The 26,839-nt window shown below is 40.8% G+C and overlaps 2 protein-coding genes across 2 annotated transcripts; both read left to right on the top strand.

The window, feature by feature from the left end:
* Positions 1–4,594: 4,594 nt before the first annotated feature.
* smu1a (SMU1 DNA replication regulator and spliceosomal factor a) lies at positions 4,595–12,420 on the top strand. The gene is made up of 12 exons (XM_063493288.1): positions 4,595–4,706; positions 6,817–7,027; positions 7,442–7,594; positions 7,813–7,923; positions 8,196–8,324; positions 8,455–8,574; positions 8,675–8,791; positions 9,046–9,173; positions 10,333–10,459; positions 10,552–10,719; positions 10,811–10,963; positions 11,316–12,420. Exons 1-12 carry the CDS (start codon positions 4,681–4,683, stop codon positions 11,412–11,414), a joined length of 1,542 nt encoding a protein of 513 aa, XP_063349358.1. The 5' UTR covers positions 4,595–4,680; the 3' UTR covers positions 11,415–12,420.
* Positions 12,421–13,245: 825 nt separating this feature from the next.
* Positions 13,246–26,784, top strand: LOC134641073 (probable carboxypeptidase X1). The gene is made up of 14 exons (XM_063493276.1): positions 13,246–13,546; positions 17,204–17,313; positions 17,411–17,550; positions 17,838–17,922; positions 18,660–18,819; positions 18,909–19,000; positions 19,606–19,729; positions 21,663–21,859; positions 21,964–22,143; positions 23,077–23,274; positions 23,361–23,457; positions 25,766–25,905; positions 25,985–26,087; positions 26,367–26,784. Exons 1-14 carry the CDS (start codon positions 13,246–13,248, stop codon positions 26,669–26,671), a joined length of 2,232 nt encoding a protein of 743 aa, XP_063349346.1. The 3' UTR covers positions 26,672–26,784.
* Positions 26,785–26,839: the final 55 nt, after the last annotated feature.

Raw genomic sequence — 26,839 nt, 5'->3', positions numbered from 1 at the left:
ATGACTCAAAGCAAAATGCAAAACCAACATAAGAGTTTCTCAAAGATATAGCACAGATATGTGATATGGGAAATTCAATGGCCAAGGCAGTAACCTGATGCCAACCCAACAGAACAGCATTTCATTTATTAAATACAAAACTGAATGTAAAGAGAGCCACAAAAAAGAAACAGCTGAAGTTGGCTGCAGTAAAGGTCTAGCAGAGCAACTCAAGAGAGGAAACAGCATTTGATGTCTGTGGATTCTAGGCTTCAGGCAGTCACCGACTGCAAGGAATTTCATGCAAGTATTAAAAGCGTTCTTTATATTAAACATAATATTAGTTTATCCAATTAGTTTTGAGACTCTGAAATTGTGGAGTGATGTTTAAAAAAGGCTGTAATTGATAAACAATTACTGCAGGTTTTTTGTAAAATCCTTGGAATTAAAGTTGAATTAAAGTTTGTATTTCACTCACATCTTGACAGTTTGATTTAAAAATCTGTTGTTGTGGTGTAGAGGGGCAAAAGTACAAAAATAGTGTCTTTGTCCAACAAATCACTGATCCATCTGTATTTGCTTACCCAAACTCCCTGCCTTTTTGAAGCCGTACTGAAGAAATAACCTGTCACTCTGTTCACAGTCTGATAATCCATTACATTGCATCAGCGTGATGTTCTTTAGATTCTAGTGTCTAATCAGCATAAACAAAAAAAAAAACAATCCCATTAGGTTGTTTTTTTTTCTTGTCTGATGTGAATGATGAATCTATTCTATAATGTCCAATTTCACACAGAAGATGAGATTGGATGTTTATTTTTCTTCTGTAGCTGCTTCTCGGTTTTGTGAATGTGCAGAGTTCAACTGAACAGCAGAAAGCATGCAAAGAGAGCCCGGTGCATCCTACTCCAACCACACATCTGTTCCCATCGTTTGCTGACAATTCATTGCAAAGATTTACTGCTTCATGTAGCTTAATCGTATCTGGGTTTATCCCAACTAAAAAGCAACATCAGTGAGTCTCAGCTATTACATGCAGAGAAGTTTGTGTAAGTTTTCATAGTAATTGGCCGACTGCTGGTGCTCCTGTGTCTCAAAACACTGAACACAAATACATACAACCAACATAGCATACAGAATACCTGACAATTATTATCATTTCTTCTTGCAGCACCTGCAGTGCCTTCATTTGTATATTATACTCCATCAAAGCAACACAAGCTGTTATGCAACAACTGCCAATAGTTCCACACGACACGACGGGGTAAAAATATAGAAAGTAGGGCAGCTGTCTGATGTCTCGTTAACAGCACTCTGTAATATCGACATCGCAGACAGTCCCATAGTGATACATGCAGACATGCATTGATACCTGGGTGCTCTTCTTTCTCCACTCCTTCCTCAAACTAATCATTATGTCTTGTTCTGCTGTGCTGTTGTCACAGTCACGGGGTTTTTATTATCTCTGAGTTTGGGTTTAATTATCCCGGCATTAGAAATGTTGGGTTCCTGTTTTCATTTTGTTATTATTCTAAAGTGAATTTGATTTCTTGTGAGGTGTCCTGTGTTACAGTTCATGCTTCAATTGTGTATTCTAGCATATTAAGCTTTAGTGTTTTTGCAGAATGCAGACTAGATTCTGGTTTCTGTTCTAGGATTATTCCTAAGAAGTTCCTGCTTTGAGTTTGTTGTTTGTGTTTAGTTCCCTAAATATTAGTTTAGTTCCCTGTCTGTTCATTCCTGATTTGATTTCCTATGTGGATGCATCTGAGTGCTCAAAAGTTCATTTGTCTCTGTCTTCATGTTTATTGAGACTTCTCGTCTCTGCATGTAGAATTGGGCTTCCTTCTTCCTTTGTGTTAGTTTTACATCCCACTTTGTTATTGTGCTGTTTGTTTCCACCTGTGACCTGTGTCTCATTCCTCTGCTGTTTCCTACTCACAATCAGCCCTCAGTGTATTTACAGTCCAGTCCTTTCTTAGTGTTTGTGAATGTTTCTGCTTCGGGTCCATTACTGTTCAGTTCTGAGCATTAAACCCTTCATGATCATCTGCTCTCTATCTCTCACTGTTTTTTTCTTTGCACATTGCTATACACTGCTCAGAATAACGAGTAGTCCACTGGAGGTCAATTTTTAAGGCTCTGGCAGCACTCCTGCTTCCCCCCATGCAAAAAAAAGCAGATATGGGCCTGCTGCTGGGTTATTGCCCTTTCTACAGTCCTGCCCAGCTCACCTCATGTCTTCTCCACACTCTTAAGACTGTGTTGGGAAATGCAGCAAACCTTGCAATGTCTTGTACGGATGTGCCATCCTGGAGGAGCTTGACCTGCAGTGACAAAAAACAGAGGAAAATGAGTTAGGGGAGGCATGAGGAGAAGGCAGCAGTCTGCTTCCTTTTTTGAGAGTTGTCTTGTTGTTGCCTCTCGAGTTTACCTATTCTCACTTACATCTGCACTAAAGAATGGACTCAGCATTTAAATGGTTTCCATGAGAACAATAGACAGTTTATCTGTGAAGATTTTCCTAGATATGTAGAACTGTTTGTAGTGGCTGTAAGTGGTAGATAAATGCTGTTTGAATGAATGTCACCATTTGGTTGTTGTGTCCTTGTGTTCCTTTTTGGCATGACAAAAAAAAGAAGAAGAAGATAAGTGTAGTTACACCAGCAGTGACATTCTTTCAAAACGCAGTTACAGATCAGGTAAAAACATGTTTTTTCACTCAATTTTTCCTCCCCGACAGCACAAAGACAGGTTATGTTTCTTTGTGGTGGTAATGTGTTCTAATTATGTTGGAAAGAGGTAACAATTTTTCACACCAAGAATGGCACCTCGCATAAATAGAAACGAAATTTCTTTTGTTTTTACCAGAGAAGACGGAGTGATTGCATTACAGCCTTTTGTGCTGCTGTCACTCTTCCAGCATGGCGGCGTCTACCTCATCGGCAAGCAGTCTCCAAACAGCAGCCTGTGCTTTGTCCTGCCAGAAGATGGCAAAATTGAATTGACATCTTTCTTGTGCTTTTATGGTAATATATTCGGGATGACTGAGGTCTTATGGTATTGTGTGGAAACACCACTCCTCCCCTCCCCATCACGTCTGATTCCCCTCATCGTTTCCCAATATATTTCTCCATCTGCAAAGGCAAATGAAACCGACCAGGATCTGCCGTGTTCTCAGTGCCAATTTCATTTGCCATGTGGATGGGGCTCACAGTGGGATTATGTCATGATTGGCCAAAACAATCAAACCCAGGCCTGCAGTCTGAAGTGCTGCTGCACTGTGCACTATTATCATTATAACCTTGAAAGACCTTCATGGGCAGAAAGAGGGAAGTCAAGAGGGCCTCGATGCCATTACTGTGCAAATAGCACCCCCTGTTGATCAGCAAAAAAAGGGGAATTGGCTGTGCACACGCTACACGCTTATGAGGAAAAGATCCCTTAATGCTGGGAATGGTGCTTTGATGCCATGTAAGGACGCAAGAGGAAATCCACACTCAAACAACCTTAATTAATTAAATAGCCATCTCAATTTATTTGATCTTTTCTAGCAGAAAAATAATTCTGCTGTCCTTTGAGGCTACCCCAAGGATGAACGGCTTTCCTGTAGTTTAAAAATAACTGATCTCAGAATTAGAACATCTACAACAAATGCGAATATTGCAGCGGAATCATGAATCAGTGGGTGAATTTGAATTACGTTCTACTCAATCAAAGTAACATCGATATTTGGAGGGAACATTGAAAAAAAATTACAGGTGCCTTAAATGAGACAAAATAAAAGACTAATTTAATAACTTTATCAGTGTTAAAGAAAAATAATTATGAAAATTTCAAACTACGGACGTTTTAAGTGCACTGAACAACACTGGATTAGATACCTGTTTTTATTTTATCTGGGTCATTCTATATCATATCAGTTGACCAAATTCCCAGCCTGACCATATGTGATTTCCCTGAAAAAAATAAATAAATAAATCCTGGCAGATGGAAAAGTTCTTAAAACTTTCCAATTTTAGTTTTGTAATGTTATTCATGAAATAAATAAAACACTCTAGAGTTTTGTGATGAGGTTAGGGGCATTTTAAGCTTGAGCAGTATTTTTTATACTTATCATCTGTGTTACAAATTTCAACCCCCATCTTTGAAATTATTATTTCAATAAACCTTCAAATATGGTCGTTCAGGTCTTGCTGTCAAATTTTTAACCAAACTCAAGCTCTCAGAAATGTATGTTGAACTTCAGCTTCATCACAAAAATACTTCTTACCTTTTTCTGACCAAACTAATAACAGTGGAGAGCTAAAATTAAGCATGTTTGTTTGTTTGTTTGTTTGTTTGTTTGTGTATGATGAGGTGGCCTGCCAGGAAACAGGTGGTCAGTTGACATAGAACAGGGGTTTTTTTTAATACAGTAATGTGAACTAGTGCAGTTATTTGGTATCTTTATTTGTTTTTGTTTTAAGAGTTTGAATATTATGAAGACGTCGAAACGTGAACATTTTTGTCATCCAAAAACAAAAACGGCAACAAAAAATAACTCCATGTTTTTTGAGCGTCAAATGAATCTTTTATTTTGGAAAACAAAAACCGCCTCCTGATCCTGTTTCTTCCGGTGCCGTAGCCGTGTGTTCCTGGCGTTTGTTTCTGCTGTGGACTCAGGAGTGCATCTTGGAGGCTGTTTTCACATAAATAATCATGTCTCTGGAGGTGGAATCTGCAGAGTAAGTACTCCGCTTAACTATTGTTAAAGGAGGGTTATTATTAAAGTAAACTGGGTTTTAAAAGCTCCATATTTGATCACATTTTTGGGCAGTGAGGCCTCCTTCATCCTGCAGTAGCGGTAGGTAGCGTTTTTGTGCTAAGCTAACGAGCTAACTTCCAGCCATACGCTGTAGTGTATGTAGTGTATGGCTGGAAAGTGGAGGTAGTGTCAGTTGAAAGAGTACCTATGTGATATGAAATATTTATTTATTGATCATTTATATTTTAATCGCTTCTGTGTACTGCACAAAACTGAAAGAGAGGTGAGTAAATTAGCATTAGCTTAAGATGTGCGCTTCCCAGTCGCCGTAGATTCTGACATGAGCTGGAAATGTTACTGATTCAGACAAACCAGACAACTCACTAAAGTAGCCAGATTACTTGACATATTAAGTCTGCTTCATTTAGTGTCAGTAACTCCACTTTTTGTCAGTAACTCGCGGTTTATTCAAAACTAGATTCACACTAGATTTAAAACGGTGCTCATAATTTGCTAATATTCAAAATCTCGCAGGAATCCATAATTGAATTATCTGAACTGAGGCTTTTTGCAAGAAAAAATACTAGTGAAAACATTAGCAGTAAGCAGGGATAGTGTTTAGAATGACCACACATCTGTCTGCAGATTCTTACTCCTTAAAATGAAAATTTATGGCAAACACAGTAACAATAAAAAAATAGGGAAAGTTAGTGATCACGACTGAAGGATGTGCTACAAAGCAAGTTTAACATACAGGGATGCCTCAGGATTTTTTTTTCATAGGGGTGGCCATTTGAGGGCAATAATACTATAGGGGTGGCACACCAAAAACAGAATTTCCAGTTTTATTATGTTGTTGTCAAATATATCATATATAAATATATATGTCAAATATATTTATATACTTGAAAAATATGGTGAGAAAGAAAAGAATTACATGACTTTGAAAGCCATAATAATCTGTTTTAATTGATTGATTGACTAACTGGAAAACCCCAGCTCTGTTTCTCAGCAGAGCTGAGCAGGAGCAGCTTAAGATTCCTCTCCCAGAATGGAGTTCACTTTAAGAGAAAACTTGTTGAGGAAAGACAAATGAGTATTAGATCATGTATGAGTGTGAACTGTTTGCCTGTCTCTATGTTGGCCCTGAGATGCACTAGCTTTTCTGCAACCTGATATGGATTAAATACCTATAAATAAATAAGACTTTTGACATTTTAAACACCACACAGATATTTCCATGTGTTTCACAATCAACTATTTACTGATGCAAAACAAAATAATCTCTTGGCAACACATTTATTCAAAACAGTTTTATCCAGCCATCAAAGTTTATTAAAATGTATTACCAACATAGGACAGTCTTGCTAAAGGGGCCTCTGGGGAGGACAGCAAATTTTGCCCCCCTGGCACCCCCTTGGTGGTGCTGATGGTGATGATAATCTAGAACATAGTTTGAGTTTAGAAGTTATTAGTTCACTCAATTCTAAAATGAGTGCTGGACTTCCAGTGCATGCAGGACTGGCATTTTCCTACACTAATGAAAGAGAAATCACTTTAGTTTGTTCCCAGATTAAAGTGAATTATTTCAACAGATTTAATCTTCTCCATGATGAATAGCCAATAAATAGCCTACTCATTTTTTCTTATCTTTCTTCTTAGATTGGCTGCATTTGTGTCAGTATAATCAGACATTGCAGCAGATAAGAGTCAAGCATAAAAGCATTTATTTTCTGCATCAAAGTCTAAATGTATTTCAATCCCAGTGATTATGTGCCACATTAATGCACCGTGGTGTTAGTAAGGCACAAACACTTATTCCCACACCAGAGAATCTATTTCACTCTTAGAGCGTACTGAAGACTTAGTGAATATAAAATGCAGATAATGGTATATGTTTGGTATAAGTTACTATGAGAACCTAACAAGGTAAAAAGAGCGCCACTTTGTTACATGAAAATTCTGAATTTGAACTCACTATACCTCAAAGTGTAGGGTATCATCAGGAACATTTCTGACCACCAAATCCTGAGCTAGTTTTACCTGAGCTGAACCGTCTTCTGTCTTACGTTGTTTGTCTATTTTCACAGCGTGGTCCGTCTGATTATGCAGTACTTAAAAGAGAACAATCTGCACCGGACACTAGCCACTCTGCAGGAGGAGACTACAGTGTCTCTGAACACAGTGGACAGTATAGAGAGCTTCGTGGCAGACATCAACAGCGGCCACTGGGATACTGTTCTACAAGCCATCCAGTCCCTCAAGCTGCCAGACAAGACCTTGATAGACCTTTACGAACAGGTAAGGTCTGGATAAAGTTTTGATTGACAGGTCCAGAAGACGCTGGCATCTTATCATCATCTGGGATTATACGGGGGGATGAGGGCTTGTCTGTATACAATAAGAAGTGTTGACAGTAAAGTGTGAATATTAGATTTAGAGAGTTATAGATGTTGATGATGATGATAGTACATTGAACTGGGCTTTCACACCATTTTGGATGGTGTCCAAAGCTTGGCTAAGTCCTCCAGCTTTATTTCTAATGGTTTCTGGTCAGAAAGGCTTTTTTCAGGTGTTTCTTGTAGTACTATCTTTATCCAGATGTTTTCTTGTCATTCTTGGCTAAGCATTTGTATCATAGCAAATCTCCCAGTGTAAGCATAGTAGATCTTTTTGTTTGTTTAAGTTGGGCCTCTGTGTTGATTCCCTCACCAGGTCGTGTTAGAGCTGATTGAACTGAGAGAGCTGGGTGCAGCTCGTTCACTGCTCAGACAGACCGACCCCATGATCATGCTGAAACAGACCCAGCCAGAGAGATACATCCACTTGGAGAACCTGCTGGCTCGCTCCTACTTTGATCCCAGAGAGGTGAGATAAATTGCTTAAAGTGACTCTTATTTATTTTTTCCACTTTTTCCTGATTTTTTTTTTTTCCTCCTCGGTAGAATGTAGGCTTTGATAAATTCTCTCTTTTAAATCTGGAAAAATAAGGTTTTAAATCAGAAAGAACATCAGATTAAAATGTGCTGTACATTTTTAATAGATGTGCATTTTTCTTTCTTACGGATTGTTGAAATTCTATCCAGGCGTACCCAGATGGCAGCAGTAAGGAGAAGCGTCGGGCGGCCATCGCTCAGGCGCTGGCAGGAGAGGTCAGCGTGGTGCCTCCCTCTCGTCTCATGGCTCTGCTGGGACAGGTATGTGACCTGGAAATTTGCAGGTGTTGTACTAGTTTGTGAAACTCATTTGCCTCTTAATTTTACAAAAAAAAATAGGAATGTACAAGCGGAGTTGTCCTTGATTATGATTCTGCATGCATAATATCGACTCTTTGTTATTGTAGGGTCTTAACTACACACTGTAAAGCACCTTGTTGTGATTTGGTGCTATATAAATAAAATTTGTTCCTCTATTCAGATAAAATGCAAATGCTTATGTCGTCCGCCGTCATTTTTTTTTCCTTCTGTAGGCTCTGAAGTGGCAGCAGCATCAGGGTCTCCTGCCTCCTGGTATGACCATTGACTTGTTCAGAGGTAAAGCTGCCGTTAAAGATGTAGAAGAGGAACGCTTTCCCACGCAGCTCAGCAGACACATCAAGGTACCCACACTATCCCAAAATGGCAATTTGTATTAATCAGCTTCTTCACTGTGACCAGGCCTTACTGACATTTCTTCAAGTTCATGACTTAAACTTGTTCTGACGTGACTTGTTTTTCCTCCCTGCGCAGTTTGGACAGAAATCTCACGTGGAGTGTTCCCGATTCTCCCCTGATGGTCAGTATCTGGTCACTGGCTCTGTGGACGGTTTCATCGAAGTCTGGAACTTCACAACTGGCAAAATCAGGAAGGTGGGTTGAAAGGAAAAGAAAGGCAGATTTCGTTTCTGCTTAAATATCACTCTGTTTATGCCAGTGATTTTTAATTATTATATATCTTTTGTGTTTGTAGGATCTGAAATACCAGGCTCAGGATAACTTCATGATGATGGATGACGCCGTGTTGTGTATGGGCTTCAGTCGGGACACAGAGATGTTGGCCACTGGAGCCCAGGATGGAAAGATTAAGGTATAGAGGACCAGCTGTACTTCAGTTTCTGTCATTGTCCTTCTGTGTTTCATTCACCAATTCTGTACTTGCAGCCCATTTCTAGGCTATATAGCTATATCTATTGGTATAAAATTATAAAAACCTATCAAGAAGATGTTTTAATTATTACACATGAAAGCTCTCAGAAAACTGAAAACCTCAGTTGCTTTCACTCGTGTGTTTTCTGTTTTACTAAAACACGAGTTTAGAACAAACTGTATGTGTCTGTGTAGGTTTGGAAGATCCAGAGCGGTCAGTGTTTGAGGAGGTTCGAGCGTGCCCACAGCAAAGGAGTAACATGTGTCAGCTTCTGCAAGGACAGCAGCCAGCTCCTCAGTGCCTCCTTTGATCAGACCATCAGGTAAACTAATATCTGACCGTTTATCCTTACCAGCAGCAGAGGAGGCTGTGCAGCCATTAGGGTGGTGTTTTTCTAGTGGTGTTTTCCCCATATGCACAATGTGTGTCCCAAACACAATAAACTCAATCATGCACTCACTTCTAGTTTCTCACTGCGACTGGTTATGGCTGCCACGGGCACCACTATTATTTCTCAAAATCTAAAGCTCATACTAAGGACGTGCAAGGTTGTTTAGTTGTCACAAAGTGAATGATCTTAGTGCTGATGTCCATGATGACCAAACTTCAAAGCAGGCTATGGGATCATGAGTGTGGTCTGGTTGTGTTCAAGCATGTAGGAGGTGGATGGGAGCAGGTGAAAAGATCACTTTTTCCCCAAGTTCAGTTGGCTTTTTATCGTGATGATTTTGGTTGTTTAAGAAGAACTGTAGTTTTTAGCTCCACTCGGGCTCTCTCTTTGCTGTACACTCTGTGTGAGTGTACGAGTGGCTGCTACTGTTTGAAGTTCTCTTATCTAACAACAGCTGGTGCCTAGATGCTAACAATGCTGTTACCATTGGCAACAAAAGACCATACTAATTGTGTCTTGAATTGTCTCTGAACATGATTTACTAAAGCCCCTCCCCTCACTAGCAGCTGAACACACTAACAGTAGCAACAAACAACCCAACCAGTAATAACAAGGAATTTCAAGAGCTCAATAAAGCTCCAATTTTAGGTACTAGACAGTTACACTGTTTACCTGACTGGCACACATGTTAACATTAGCCATGTAATTACGTACATTATGATTACGGTAGCACTACCGGCTATGACTAATAAATTATAACATTAATGTTGGAGCTGGGCAAGAAATAGTTTTGGTCCTTTGTAACATTAATGTAGTGTTGATTTAAAAGAATAGCATAGTTACTTTTGTTTCTATTAAAGTCCCAGATGTTTACCAGCAACACACAGAAACAGTGGCATCCAATCTTAGCCTCTGTATTTTATGAGCAACAGAAAATATAGTGCAAAGTCAGCAGAATCACAGGAATTTAACAAGGCTGAATAGACTACCGTTCTTCCAATCTTCATTAAAACTACTGTGCTCTTCAGTAAACCTTCTTAAATTATTATGTCGACATCATCCCTGTTTGTTTGTTGTTGTTTTTCATAAGAATCCATGGACTTAAGTCGGGTAAAACTCTAAAGGAGTTCCGCGGTCACTCCTCGTTTGTCAACGAGGTCACATTCACTCCGGACGGCCATCACATCACCAGCGCTTCCTCTGATGGTACAGTAAAGGTAAGAGAAGCAGCTGATTAAAAATAACCCCATTCATCCACTTCTTTCTCATAATGCCTCTTGCTTTCCCACTCATATTGAACGTGCTTCAGGTCTGGAACGTGAAGACCACTGAGTGCACCAGCACCTTCAAGCCTCTGGGAACGTCAGCCGGCACTGACATCACAGTCAACAACGTCATCCTGCTGCCCAAGAACCCGGAGCACTTTGTCGTGTGCAACCGCTCCAACACAGTGGTCATCATGAACATGCAGGGACAGGTCAGTTAATGTCACCACATCTCTAACAGTTGTTTGGGATTTTCTTAGAAACCCGGAGTTTTAGGTATTAAGCTGTTTTCTTGTTGTGCAGATCGTGAGGAGTTTCAGCTCCGGTAAGAGGGAAGGTGGTGACTTTGTGTGCTGCACTCTGTCGCCCCGCGGCGAGTGGATCTACTGCGTGGGTGAAGACTTTGTGCTCTACTGCTTCAGCACAGTCACCGGCAAGCTGGAGAGAACACTGACGGTACGTTACGGCACTCAGGATCAGAGTTTCCAAAAATACCGCACCATATTCTGTCCTCTGTTCCTCCCCCAAGTTCTTATCGCTGAAGTTTTGAAGTCAGTGTTGAAGGGGGGGATGTGTAGCTGCCTTGTCTTCCTTGTAAGACTATATACATCTAGGTGCCGTACTGGTCACTGCTGATGTGTTTCCATTTTACACACAGTAGCTGAAGTTGGAGGGATTGTTTTAGTTTTGCAAAATAATGGATAATTTTTGTGTGAATCCATCACTTCAGACTGGAAGAAGCTCCACTCTGTTTCACTCTTCATGTTTTTGGTGTATCCTGATCACATCTTACATCTCCCATCTCCAGGTCCACGAGAAGGATGTTATCGGCATCGCTCACCATCCCCACCAGAACCTCATCTCCACCTACAGTGAGGATGGCCTGCTGAAGCTCTGGAAACCTTAAAAAAAAAAAAAAAACCCTCAGGAGAAGAGACTGATGCTCTCCTCAGTCTGGACACGGCTCCGCCCACTTTGATTTATTTAACCTTCTGCAGCCCTAATGAATCCTTCTCAGATTCAGGTGGTTCAGAGGTTTAAATTAATGGGAACACAGTAGTGACTAAAAATGCAAAGACTGAGCAGGATTTTAAGAAGTTTTTGTATCATTAAAAAAATATACATGTGAATGTTGACAGCTTACGACAGTTTGGGGTGTTTGCACAGCAGAGTCTTATTTAACTCAGCTTCTTAGGTTTGTTGCATATTTTTTACAAATAAAGTTTTCATTTCATGTGTCTTAGAAAGCAATTTGATGAACAGCGATGGTATTTAATAATTTGTAGGTCACCCGCTGTTGTTGTTGTTTTCATTAAGTTTTCCACAGAAATTATTACAAATGTGAAGAAAACGTGATTGTCACAAATTCTCGAACTGTACTCACTGAAATCCTAAAGAAAAGAATTCTGCACATTTTCCACTGGCTGTTCAATAAATAAGATTCTGTTGTTCAACATGCAAGCATTTCCAACTTTTATGTAAGAGCGCTTCAGCAGGAGGAGAGAGGTCCACAGTCAGAGTGCAGATACTTAAGATGACTCATTTAAAAGTTTGTTTTTGTAAATATATTGTTTGCGTTTTTTTAGTAAGATCTGGTTAAATAGTTCATGGTTGCATGTTAGTTCCTCTCATTTAGCATAGAAAAAGAATAAGATAAAGAAAATGTTACCCAGAATTTTTGAATTCCTCAAACATTGCTGATCTTGGACAGAAAACAGTTTTGTTCAGTGATCCATAAAATACCACCTATTTGGTTATAATTTGGAAATGGGGTGTAATATGTCAAGTGTTTTTTGTTTTTTTCCTTCTGGTTTGTTTTTGGGAGGGTTTTCCCATTTATATGAATTTGCTGTCTGGATGCACACGTCCTGTGTAATGCCGTCTGTCTGTGCCATTAAAGCTATTTAACCAGAGCAGTGAAATGTGACGTCTGTGCAAACGAAATAATCCACTCCAGTGCTTTTGAATCATTGCGACATACCAGTAATTCAAGAAATCGTCCACATTTTAAAGGTGAGAAAAAGAAAAGAAGCCTCACAAAACATCTGAAGTTTTTAAAGGCAGCTCGGTCTACATTTCATTTCCTGCCTCCCCGAGTGCTGGAAGATGTTTTGGTAATTCTGTGCCTCTGCGTTTAATCCCTGAATAAACTGGTGCATGGCTGTCGGTACAGCAGCTCTGCAGAGAGGAGCATCCAGTCAGTCAGCGAGGTAAGGAAGGTTTGTAAATCCTTCAAAATAAAAGCGCAAATGTGAAAAGTATAACGTACCTCTACTCTGATTGTTGTCACCAGAATTGTTTTGATTATTTTACCAAGTCAAGAACATTTCAGAGAATTATTAAAAGATCATTTATTCTAAAGATTCTGGAGCCTTTTATTGTTTCCTGTAATGGCAGCATGTAAGAAGGATGTGGTGGTTTCTTACACCAATGAACATTTCCTATGTTTAAAAGCCTTTAAATTACTTATTTGTCTTCTTGTGTCTTCATTAATTTGTATCCTACTTTTTTCAACAAAAAATAATTCCACACAAACTAAGGCTCGATTTTTTTCAGCTTTTTGAAGTCTTATTTAATTTAGCCAAAAACACATCATACTAAAGTTTATTTTTTTAACTTCTATATATATACAACAGGAAGTTGTTTGCATTGCTGTGGACTTGATGTTGCAGAGCAGCGGGTCACAGAGGTTGAATGAGAAGTTCGTGTTAGAGGGTTTTCTGCAGGGGAGAGTTGCTATGGCAGGATTTCTGCTCATCACTGTGCTTTTTTATCTGAGCTGTGACTTATTTGTTGTTGTTATAAGCAGACCTGCAGATGGCACAACCTCAAGGAGAGCCACTGTGGCTTTAAACACAGCTCTAACTTCAACTGAGAGCCTTTTTTCTGCAGGGAAACCCAATACCACTGAAGTTCCCACCGCAGGATTCACAACTAGGTATCGCAAGTCAATAAACAAACCCACCACAGCTCCAGAAAGTCTGAGTGAAGCTGCTGGTAAAACAACTGAAAGAGAAGAAGAAGGTCCTCCAGAGTTGGGTGAGTGGACACAAACTGATATTTATTTCTGTTTTTCATTTTCTTTAATGCTGTTTAATCTCAAATTGATGACAAATTGTTAAATTCAAAGGGTTCTCCTTCATGGAAAAGCTTACATGAGAGTAAATGAACTCCACTGATTGTCCTTTGGTTTTACTGGTCATTACTTTTCCCTTAAGCAAAAAGCCTATGTGGTAAAGCAGTTTCAGTGTAAATGCATCATGGTGACAGTGAAAGAGAACAAAGCAGCCAAAACTTTAATTCAATGTAAATTCTGCTTTGAAAGTTAGATGCAACAAACTGTCTACCAACTCTAATCATGGTCGCATTAATCACTGATGAAGCAACAGACTTTCAACAACAACTTGAAGCCACAGTTTTGTAGATTCTCGGAGTGTAAAAGGACTGTGTTAGTGTTTTCATATCTGCGGTCGGAGAGTCATTGTCCGAGGGCTGGGGGAGGATGTTCCACATTCTGCAGAGGGTGCAGTGAAACATTTTAGCCGTGTGTTTCCGCTGATGAAAACCAGATGGGCTGTGTGATGCCTGAGAGCAGAAAACAGAAGGCAACTCTTCTTAAAACCAGTCACATGTAATGTTGGTAATGCAGCGAGCAGATGCATATCCAGAGCATCTACTGCAGGGGTTGTTAGTTTGTTTATTGAGCTCGTTATTTAATTCAAGAAGGACAGTGCATGTTAACTGTCTCACAGACTTGGGGCGCAGGGGGTAACATCTTGTTTGCTCTCTTTGCAAGAGTCATCTCACCCTCAAAAATTAAACTGTACATTATTATTATCGCATCAAAAAATGATGGACAGCACCAAGAAACAGCTGGCCTTGTCTCCATAGTTAAACTTTTTTGAATTTTTAAATTTGATTGTTTGTGCAGGACTTTTTCCCGTTTCTGTGTTAAGCAGACCAATTCATTATTAATAGAAATATATGAGAGTCTCATCTAGCTCTCTGCAAGAGATTGAAATATAGCTATTTTCCTTGAAAGCAAAGCTCCATTGTAAAGTGTCCTGTCTGAAATATTGCATGTTGATGTGGTATGAGGAATGCATGTCCTGTTGTGCATGAAATGGTTTGCTTTTTTATAGCAAAGAGGTCCACCAGAGGCATTAAGGTAGCAAAGAAGCCCAAAACGGTCCTGAAGAAACCCAAAGTCATCGACAAGAAGCCAAAAGCTGCTGAAAGAGCAAAACCCCAGGTCAAAAAAAGAGTGAGCCAATCAGTGGCCACAGAAACAGCCCCACGTATGTATCGGGGGTTAGCCCCAAAGTATACAGTATGCCCATCAGACAGGTTTGGTTGCTTTTTCCTGCTTGAAAGAGGTCAAGCTGTCAGGTCACACTCACACCAGGCAGCCACAAACAAACCAAACTATTTCCTAAACTAGCTCAGATAAGAGCCATTTGTAGGTTTAATATTGTGACAATCAAACTCAAGGCAGTGCTGAATGGAGGCATACTGTATATGTAAAAACTTGTACTTCAAATCAGCCTGATGTATAACTGCTGTGTGTTACACTTGTTCAGTGCAAGCTCAAACTAAAGCCTGGCAGCAGCTTCCATTCACCTGCAGCTACTTTTAAAAACACAGGTATTCATGATACAAACGCAAAATTGATTCATTGAAGCCCTCAAAAGGAAAAAAGTGCAGACTCAGACTTTTGCTGAACTCCTCACAGATTTCACTTTTCTGCTTCTGCCAGTCTTCTTTATTTACATTGGGAACATGATAAGAGATGATGTATTGTACCATATACAATGAGTTTCCTCCTCCTTCACTTCAGTTTAAAGAGTTTTATTATCTTCCTCTAGCTTCCTTTTACTCTTAGAGTCTCTTGATTTTTGTCCCTCTTGTATGATTGAGCATGAACTGTTTTGTAGCTACTAGTGTGATTATGCACAGTCTGGTTTCTGCCGTGTGCATATTCCCTTGTAATATGTATATACAGTACATATCTCATATTTGTGTACTAGACTGGAAATCGTGCCAGCTGAGTAAGCGTGTGTGTGTATAGTGCATCTGTCTGCATAATCTGTGTGTACAGAGGGAATGATCGAAGGTTAGCTCAGTGGAGGCTGGCTAGAAATAAATGCTTAGTAGGCAAGCTGTCATGTCATGTCAAATCAGAGCCGATGTTCATTAAAATCCATGCAGGCCTGTCAGACAGTGCTGGGGCGAGATTAGCAGTGAGTGATATGACAGAAAATGTTGCATGTTGAGAATAAGTACGTGTCAAACTTATAATATTGCCTCTTCCTGGTTGATAGCGGAGGTGTTTCCGTGCCTTCATTCATCAGCAGCATGATGCATAAGTTAATATGAGTGTGACTTGACTTGAACTTTAGAACAACAGGAAGCAGCAAAGAGCGAGTCTGTGAAAAATGGGAAACCAGCACAGAGGTCAGATTCAGGGTCAGGAAAACATCTTCTATGGCTTCATTCATTTTAAATGAAAGATGAAATCTTTGGTGCTGGAGAACAATGAAAGAGGCACAATAATGCTCTTCTACCTCTAGAAAAATTCCTGGTGGGATTTATTTACACAGTTAATCAGCTCAGTTGTGGATTCCTTTAATGTAGTCAAAGCTGAGTGTAATCCGGGCATCGTTGTGAGTTTGCCAGCTGTCATTGGCTCCGCTTCAGAAGTTTGAGAATAAATTTGTGGTTTGGCAGGATTCCCGTGGTCAGCAGCAACAAAGACACATTTTGACTCACAAGCAACTCGAAAGAGATCCTACAGGAGTGCAAGGCAAAAGGGGGAAAGGGTCTTTACAGGAAATGCCATCAACATTTAGCATTCATTTATGCTACTTCTACATTCTGGCCCAACGCTTTTTAGCAGCTAATAAAGCTTCCTAAGAGGAAGAGGCGTTTTGAACCGAGCTGAACCCAGCAGACAATGAGAGTCTGTCCGAGGACTCACGGCTGCAGAGCCCGTGAACAGGTTTACAGAAACCTCACTTCTTCAACTTTCTCTGTTTTCTACCTGCTGCCTTTGGCTTCAAGAATGAAGGCATCAAGAATGAAAGATATGAAAAAGTCTTAAAAACATAAAATAATAATAGTTATGTTTCCGCTCAGTGCTTGTACAGAGGGGTTCAGATTTTCCCACTAAAAGCTCAACAATAATGATGAGCATTTCCAAATTCATCATACAAGCGAGTTTTGTATGGAAGCATCTGCCTTTTTATCTAATCTGCTGAAAAAATGTGAAAAATGCTTTTGAGAGGTCAACTCTCAGCTTTTTATTTACGAGAAACGTGTGTGTATGTGTTCAGTAAAATATGTACAAGGCACGGTTATGTTTGTTTAAATGCAATGCATCCATGCTGCTGAATATTTTATACAATCACATATTAATGTAGTATATGTGATTGTAGTTCCTGGTAGTTTGATTTGAATATCTGCATTTTAAAATAATCTAACGTGCTTCACTGTAAATAAGAAAACCCTTTTTTCCAACAGTGCGTTCTGTCTGATGGCACTAAATAATCAGAAACTGACAGTTCACAGATATTCTGTCTTTTAATAACGTTCTAAAAAAATCAGACTTCTACCTTTCGAACTCACACGTACCCCTTCTCCTGTAATTGCATTCATAATTAAGTGAAATGACTGATAAAGCCCTGCTGGTTGTCTCAGAATGCCCTCCACTGGGTCTCGAGTCACTGAAGGTCAAAGACACACAGCTGAGGGCTTCGTCCTACAAGCGCCGAGGCCTGGGTCCCCACAGGGGTCGACTCAACATCCAGGTGACTGCACAGAATTTAAAAAAAGATCCACTGCTGCACTTCAGGCTATACTTGCAGAAGCATCATAAATACTGTGCATTCCATTTGTGTGTGGCAGTCTGGAACAGAGGATGGAGATATCTATGATGGGGCCTGGTGTGCTCAGTACAGAGATAAGAAGCAGTGGCTGGAGGTTGACGCTCGACGGCTGACTCGCTTTAGTGGTGTCATCCTGCAGGGGCGCAACTCCATCTGGAGGTCAGTGCTGGTGGGTTAGAAATCAGTAAGCCTGCTGGGAAACTGGTTTCAGGGCAGAATGGAAGTATTGTTTCATTTTTAAGTTCAAGATAATGTTCCCAAAGTCTGCCTACTGTGAGATGTTACTCAATGTTACTCAATTTAAGACACAAAAGCAGGCTTTGCTCTGTCTTCAGGTTGTGCTCTTTTTCTGAAACCTGGTAATGTCTTGATTAAGTTAAAAAGTGTGTGTCATATCACATGTGCCATATTTACAACCCAGATGTGTGTTTTCTGTTCACACACAGCTGGGACATTGTGCATACCTACAAGGTGCAGTTCAGCAATGACACACTGGTCTGGAAGCCATGTATGAACGGGACTGAAGAGGCTGTGAGTGAACATCCAAGATCTGATCTTCCCTCTACTCTGTGTATACATTTCACTTTCTAAGCTGGTTATAAAACGAGTCACGAGGCCGTTCTTTGTCTTGGGTTTATCTGTTAAAGGTAACGGGTTAGCCTTTTGCATGTTTATGAAAGAATACAGCCCAAAATAATATAAGCAAACTGATGTATCACTTGACTTTTAGGGATTTTTTTTTTTTTGGTGTTTTTCTTATATTTGTGAAATAATTTTACGTTATTCTTACTCCCACCACAGAAGCTTGAACCCACTTCATGGAGAAAAAAAAAGGAAAAGCCATTAGAGTTTAATTTACCCGCAAGCTGTTACCATCATTCCAACAAAGTCCTGTAAAGGAAAGTTTGGTCCGTAGTGTTGACGCGGCACATTTAAAGATTATATGCTATTTCATTTTTACAGTATGAGGGCAAAGTTTGTGACGTTCGGTTATTGAAAACGCAAAAACTGGTTTAACTGTGCAGATTTGTTGGGGTTTGTTCTTTCCCCTGCTCTGTCTGGCATGTGTGACTCAGCCACAGCTGGGCACGATGTGCCAGATGTGCTTTGTCCAACCTTTTTTTTTTCCACGGGGCTTTTGAATTCAGGTGGTGAAAATCAGAGGAGATCAAAAAATGAAAATAGTTTTTACAGTACAATTTTTTTATTACTAAAAAAATCGCATTTGTATTATAGGTCGTTAACCTAAATGTGTCCTTGTGTCGCAGATATTTGAAGGAAACCAAGATGCAGAGACACCCGTCCTCGCCCTCTTCAACACTTCCACAGTGGCACGCTACATTCGGATCAACCCACAGACCTGGTACCAGAATGGGACGAAGGGGGACATCTGCCTGAGAGCTGAGGTGTTGGGCTGTGCACTCCCAGGTATAAGAGGCCACTAGCTGGAAATAGTTTTTTACATTCATATAGATATATGTATTTAATTAAAGTGACACACGTTTCCCATTTTACAGATCCAAACAGTATCTATCCATGGCAGACAGAGCCCACAGAGTCCAAAGACAAGCTGGACTTCAGACACCACAACTATAAGGAGATGAGAAAGGTGTTTGTTTTATATCCTGAACATTTTAATGTGTGTGGTCTGCTTGGTCTGACCAAAAGCAAATATACAGAGGTTTCATTCCGTTGAAGCGGCGTCCTCACTGTGCTGCCACTACGAGCTGTCTGAATCTGACGGTCAGAAAACAAACAACCAAAGCAAACACAGGTCCACCTTCCCCAAACATAGCCAGAGTTCTGACATGGCTGATTTATGGGATGTAGACGTATGAAATGTTTATACTCCACTTCAGTGACAAGAAGTTTCCCTGTGCCATCTAACTTACTTTGTATGTGTATTTTATGCATTCTTTGGCAGTTTTTTAACTTCAATTTCCTAAAAGAAGTGTTGGATAAATACTTCAGATGGTTCAAAGACACTCAGACTAAATGAGGAACCTTCAGATAATTAATTTCTAATAATCCATTTGTAAAATAATTTACCCCACATTTTTATACGTATCATTTGTTTCCCGCTGAGATGGGCTGAAATGATGCACTTGAATTTTATCTGGGCATCATCTGAGCTTAACACACTTCCAATGAGGCTACAAAACAGTTGCCCTTTGAAATACTTGTCAGTGAAACACATTTTTTTTGTTTTCCCAGCTGATGAAGTCAGTACAAGAGGAGTGCCCTGACATCACGCGCATCTACAGCATCGGGAAGAGCTTTACGGGGCTAAAGCTCTACGTCATGGAGATCTCCGACAATCCAGGAAAACACGAGCTGGGTGAGACAGAGAAATGTGAAAGCTGCAGGAGGGGGAATCTTAACTCTCCAGTCTTACTAGTTAGAAGGTCGGTGGTTTGATCCCTGACTCCTCTAGTCTGGATGTCAGAGTATCCTTGCGCAACGCAAAAAAGTGGAGGACCCCAAATTCCCTTAGGATGGCAGTGGTGCTCTGTGCGTGTTCACGATGTCCCACCACTGGTGTTTTTTAATGGCTGTTGTTTACTTCTCAGAAGCTGAACGTCTTATTTCTAATTAGAAACATGGCACAAAGCTGCAATCATTATTTATTTATTGAGAGCTTGGAACACTGTGAAGGGTCAGGGCTTTGGCTCTTTACTGGTTTAAATCTTATCTTAAACTCAGGATTTTCTCAGCTATCACTAGAAAATACTCCTGCGGATCAGCTGTTATGACATCTAGAGTTCCACAGGGGTTAATCATGGAGCCTGTTCTTTTTTGTCTTTGTACATGCTCCATCTAGGTCAAAGTATTCCTCAACATAATTTGCCTTTTCATTGATGTGTAGAATATTTACAGTTTTATTTACCGTTTAATCTGGGCAGGCACTGTTTCATAAGAAAGCTTCAACTAAACCTTGAATCTTCCACATGGTGCTGTGCTGCCATGCCGCTTCTCCCCTAATGAGACAGTAAACTAAGAGGTCAGCGGGTCAGTATGCTGGTTCTGACCGTGTCTTTCAGCCCTTCTTCAGATACAGTGCACTACTGTGCGAGACATAAACAGTCCAGAGTTCTCCCTCATTTGCTTTAAGGTGTACAAATGTTTTCTTTGGCCTCATCAACTCAGCCCGCGTGGCAGCAGAGTGGTAGGTAGGGTATTTCCCGCCAAAAAACATGCCAGTGAAGCAGAGGGAGAACAGGAGACCATGCTAATCCACTCATTTACATTTCTACAAGGTTGTCCATAAAATCCTCTCACAGGTGCAAAAATCACTTCAGGTTGTTATGTTGAAGTCGGGGGGGTGGGGGGGGGTCTGTTTGGGTTTAAATCTGTGCTCTTGTTTGGTTAACCACATCTTCTTCATTGTTCTTTTCTCTGATTTATTTTGCGGTGCTGTTGATGGTTGTGTCATCAGTGTTTTGTTGAAGCTATGTTGAAAGGTCATATTTATAGAATATGACCTTTCAACATGGTGTGAACAAGAAATTGAATGCAAATCTGCCCCTATACTCAGTTTATACTTGGTCCCCTGGTATAATCCCAGAACACCACACTGGGAGGGGTGATGATATCTCCCCCCTGACCTGTCATCCTGGCTCCCCCTTGCCATAGCATGTGTGCCGTACCTCATCAATCTCTAGCTGTGAGAACAGCATGAGGGGTCTAGCCTAGGACCCTTGCTGAATACAGATGCCCCAGGTGAGAGTCTAACTTGAAAGTCCCACTCCAGAGGCGTGTAGTCTTACCAATACGCTATCCAGCTGCTATTATACTATATATATATATATATCTCTATAGATAGATGGATGGATGGATGGATGGATGGATGGATGAGCTTTAAATCTGTGCTTTAAAGAGTTTTAAATAGCCTCAGAGCCATTTTCATATTTAAAATATATTTGCTTACGGCACAGCTCGCTGTTTGAAAACTTTCTGAGTGTTATGTGCCGTATGTGTTGTTAGCAGTGAAGTGAGCTCAGAGTCCTCCTCATGAACATTTCTGAGAATAACATGTGACATTTCAGAGATACCTGCCATTGAATGTGCAGTATGTGGCCCACTGATCTGTGCAACTCTGCGTGTAAAACATCAAACTGCACGTGTATTAAAAGTTGTTGCATACGATATCCACTGCACATAAAGGATTTTGATGAGATTTGTGTTTAAATCTTAAAAGGCATTAACCAAATGACAAGTAAAAGTCTGGTATGAGCCAGCCTTCCCATCTCTGTGTTTGGCGCCCCCTGCAGGAGAACCAGAGTTCCGATATGTTGCAGGGATGCATGGAAACGAGGTGCTGGGACGAGAGCTCCTGCTAAATCTCATGCAGTACATCTGCCAGGAGTATAAACGGGGAGACCAGCGCATAGTGCACCTGGTCAAAGAGACCCGCATCCACCTTCTGCCCTCCATGAACCCCGATGGATATGAGATGGCTTTTAAAAAGGTGCAGGAAACTCCCCTGTCAGCTTTGAATGTCAGCACTAGACATCTGAGAGTAATAAATTACCAGAACTGAAAGGAGTTAATCCTGTTTTCTTTGACGTTCAGGGCTCAGAGCTGGCAGGCTGGTCGCTGGGACGTTACAGCTATGAAGGCATCGATATGAACCACAACTTTGCTGACCTCAACTCAGTGATGTGGACCGCCATCGAGCTGGAGACAGACCGGTCCAAACTCATCAACCACTATTTCCCCATCCCTGAACACTACACCACCGAAGAAGCTTTTGTGAGACACACGAGTGACAAACACACATCTCACACACACGAAAAACATCTCCATCACCTGTTTTCCTGCCTCTAAATTTCATATTTATATTTTATTGTAGAATGATTTAAAACTTTGAGACTTTAATGACGTTTTAATCCTAATGTTTTAAACACGAGGGGGAAGGGTTATAGTATTTTCACATCGATTCAGTCCTGAGAAAAGGCATCAGTAAAAACAACCTGTACAAGTGGATCAGGGTCATGAGGAGGCTTTCAGAAGCAGGGATAGTTCAAACCAAACATGTCTAAATTTAACATTTTATTTTTAATTTTATTTATCACCCAGACAGTCAGAGAATTTTAAAGATTTGCAGTATGAATGAATTAATTAAAAACCATTAAACAAATAAAAACTTAAAAAAAATGTAATTTAAACAATTAAACTGGAAAATAGAAAGAAAAAGGGATTTTTTTAAATAAGAACAGATATTTTAAACTTAGTTTTTCTAACAATAGGACAAAGTCCTTTTTATAAGCTTCCAGTTTTTTTTCCTGTAATTTTGTAGGTTTCGCTCTTAGATTGTGATGAATCATACCTAAATGTTTCTTTTGGCTAATTTGTGCCTCCTTGTCTCCTCTTTCCTCCTGCCTGCGATCCCAAAGTTATCTCAATACAACACGTTGAAGGATGTCTTAATTCAAATGCATCTAGTGGGTAGAGGAAGAAAGGAGCTGCAGGAGGGTTATAATTGATGCTTCTTTGTTCCTTGTGGAACAAACAACAGCTAGAGCTTGTAAAACAGCTAAAAAGGTGGACAGATATCCACAGCATCATGTTTTCTGGGGATACCGTCCACTATTTACTGGCATTAAAATGTCACCTGAACATCTAAAACAGAGTCGAGTTTACCCTGATTGCACGTTTTAACAAACTCGCCACCTTTAACATCAGGTGGCGTCAGAGACCCGAGCTGTCATCAGCTGGATGCAGAACATCCCGTTTGTTCTGGGTGCCAACCTCCACGGTGGAGAGCTGGTGGTCACCTACCCGTACGACATGACACGGGACTGGGCGCCTCGTGAGCACACGCCCACCGCTGATGAGAGCTTCTTCCGCTGGTTGGCGGTAGTGTACGCCAGCACCAATCAGGTGACTGCTCCTTCCACGCTCTTAAACTACAAAACACCTTAAAGAAAGTGAGTGAACAGTGTACTTTTACATGTAATACAAAACAGGTGATGTCCAACCATGACCGCCGGCCGTGCCACAACAAGGACTTCCTGAGATACAACAACATCATCAATGGAGCCGACTGGCACAATGTACCTGGAAGTAAGAACGAGTGTTTTTAAAGTCAGATTTAAAGCTTAAATCTCTGTTCTGTTTCTAAAAATTAACATTTAATTATTATTCTGTTTATCTCCTTTATCAGCTCACAAGACAAAATTAATCCCATCAGAATCTGCAGACACATGTGACCTTAGCTCTAACTTTTTCACTACCTAAAATTACTTACGCATTACTAGGTTACTTACAGTCTGCTTAAATTTAATAATAGTATAATCATTTCTTTGTTACCTGTGAAAAACTGACTTGTTACCCTGTTATTCTGGTGTGCCTACCTTTAAGTCAGGGCTCTCGAACTCCAGGCTTCGAGGGCTGGTGTCCTGCAGGTTTTAGATGTGTCCTTGATCCAACACAGCTGATTTAAATGGCTAAACGACTTCCTCAACATGTCTTGTTGAGGTAATGAATCAAATGAACTAATCATTTGATTCAGGTGATTTGATTCATTTGATTTAGGGTGTGTTGACCCAGGGTGGTATCTAAAACCTGCAGGACACCGGCAGTCAAGGCCTGGAGTTCGAGACACCGACTTTAAGTATGTAGGTAAATATAACTGCACTGAAATTTCGTTTAGTTACAGAGGAATTAAGGCCATTGTCGTGGGCTGTATTACAAAGTGTTGCTGTCAAAATATTAAAAGCTTTTTTCAGCTTTCTAACAAACCTGGTTGCTCTGAAACTGATGGTATACATATGTACACCTATTTAAAAGTAAATAAGATGCTTTGGGTGAAATAGGGGAGACTAAATGGATAAAGGCGATATTATACAACCTCTGTACCCTTAATGACAGGTTTTGACACCTCAGTATGTATTAGTAAAGACGTGGTTTGACAAACATTAGAATAGGTCACAGTTTTTTCCGAGGGTATCCCACACTCGACCCGCTCCAGTTCGCATACAGAGCTAACAGATCAACTGAAGATGCCATTGCTACAACGCTCCACACCACCATCTCTCACCTGGAAGTGCAGGGCCGTTACGCCAGGCTGCTCTTTGTTGACTTTAGCTCTGCTTTCAATACGATACTCCTGGGCAGACTAATAGTTAAACTGCTGGAAATCGGACTTCCTTCTACCACCTGCCGCTGGATCAGAGACTTCCTCTCAGACCGTGTACAGAGAGTTAGAGTGGGGCCTCATCTTTCCTCAGCCCTTAGCCTCAACACCGGCTCTCCACAAGGCTGTGTACTGAGTCCACTACTGTACACTCTGTACACACATGACTGTGTTAGTACCCACCCAGACAACGCAGTCATCAAGTTTGCAGATGATACCACCGTGGTGGGGCTCATCTCTGTGGGAGATGAGACGGCGTACAGAGCTGAAGTTCAGAGGCTGTCAGATTGGTGTGTAGATAACAACCTGGACCTCAATACCACCAAGACAAAAGAACTGGTAGTTGACTTCAGAAGGAAGAAGTCTGAGCTGCAGCCTGTCAGCATCGTGGAAAGGGTCTCCAGTTTCAAGTTTCTGGGTGTGCACATAGACACAGACCTCCAATGGAGCTCTATCACCTCTGCGGTTTTAAAGAAGGCCCAACAGCGTCTCCACTTCCTGAGAATCCTCAGAAAAATGGACCTGAAGAAGGAGCTGCTGACCGTCTTCTACCGCTGCTCCATTGAAAGTGTGCTGACATATTGCATCAGTGTATGGTTCTCCAGCTGCACCACAGCACACAGAAAGGCACTCCAGAGGGTTATTAATATGGCCCAAAAAAATCATTGGACATCCTCTTCCCTCCCTGAAGGACCTGTACAGCACTCGCTGTCTCAAGAGGGCACGCAGCATCCTACGGGACTGCACACACCCAGGACACGGGGTGTTTAAGCTGCTGCCGTCTGGCAGGAGGTTCAGGCTGCTGAGGTCCCGTACAAACAGACTCAAGGACAGCTTTTACAACAGGGCAATAGCCCTAATCAATGCAAATAGCTGACCTGATTGGCTACCTCCCTGGACTTTTTTGAGGGGGGAGGTAACAATGGTTAAAACAATAACAATAATAATCTTATCTTATCTTAGTAAGGTTCACAGGCGCAGATCACCCTCACTAGCTTCATTTTGTTCTGAAAGCAGGGCTGAAATATGACCGAAACCTCTCGGGTCAGAACAGATAAACTAGGGTTACCAAAGGAGAAAGAGTTCAATAACACAATGTGTTTGATTTAGCTGAACATGACTGTCTTTAAAAACATAAACTCAACACCAGAAAAACTACCAATAGTCCACCTCAGCACAAAACATAACTTGGATTGAATAAATAAAGTTTGTCATATTTTTCTTTTTTACTTTCAGGTATGAATGACTTCAGCTATCTGCACACCAACTGCTTCGAGGTGACTGTGGAGTTGTCCTGTGATAAATTTCCTCACGCCAGCGAACTTCCCATCGAGTGGGAAAACAACAGGGAGTCTCTGCTGACTTACATGGAGCAGGTATATTACTTATAGGTTTATTTTATGAACGGCTTGATTATCATTTTATTTTTTTTAAAGGCTGTTTATTTTATTTTAGGTGCACCGTGGTATTAAGGGTGTGGTTCGCGACAAGGATACGGGGGCTGGAATAGTAGACGCCGTTATCAAAGTCGATGACATTGATCATCACATTAGATCAGGTACATTTTTATTTCACGTCAGATATTGAATCAGTTTTGGTGGTAAGAATAACTAAACATTAACAGCCTGTCAATAGATTCTGGACATTTTAAATTATTTTTTTATCATGATGTTAAGTGGAAATCTGATAACGTGATATAAAATGTTGGCCCTTTTTGCTTGTTTTATAATAAAGTAAAAAGGAAAAAAACTAAGGTTTTCTGGATGTGTGTATACTGTGATAATCCACTGCACTGATATTTTTCCTCATGCCACCTTCTGTTATTTCCTTTCTGCAGTGGCCGATGGCGATTACTGGCGGTTGTTGAACCCCGGCGAGTATCGGGTGACGGCCACCGCAGAGGGCTACTTCCCCTCCTCCCGCACCTGCCAGGTCATGTATAAGCACTACCCCACAATCTGTGATTTCCGCCTCACCAAGATGCCCAAAGAGAGGCTGAAGGAGCTTTTGATGAAGGGAGGGAAACTTCCCAAAGACCTGCAGCTCAGGCTGCGGCAGCTACGCATGCGGAAGCTGCGTGTCACCACCAAGGCGATCAACCAGAGGCGCGCTGCTGCCGCCAAACGGGCAAAGAGGGTGTGATATTGATCGTGATCAAAGCGAGAACAAAGCAGGACTTGGTTCAAAGACCCACCTTCACAGGATTCACGCACGCAGTTTAGAAATGTTTTTATCTTCTGCTGTGGAGCAGCAGAGCAACTTAGGAAACAGTGCAGCGAAAGCCACATTAATTATTCTGATTTCTGGGAA

This window comes from Pelmatolapia mariae, linkage group LG2 (assembly GCF_036321145.2).
Source record: "Pelmatolapia mariae isolate MD_Pm_ZW linkage group LG2, Pm_UMD_F_2, whole genome shotgun sequence".
Classification (NCBI taxonomy): domain Eukaryota; kingdom Metazoa; phylum Chordata; class Actinopteri; order Cichliformes; family Cichlidae; genus Pelmatolapia; species Pelmatolapia mariae.
Note: the sequence above shows the minus strand (reverse complement) of the source record. Positions and strands in the feature narration are given on the sequence as shown.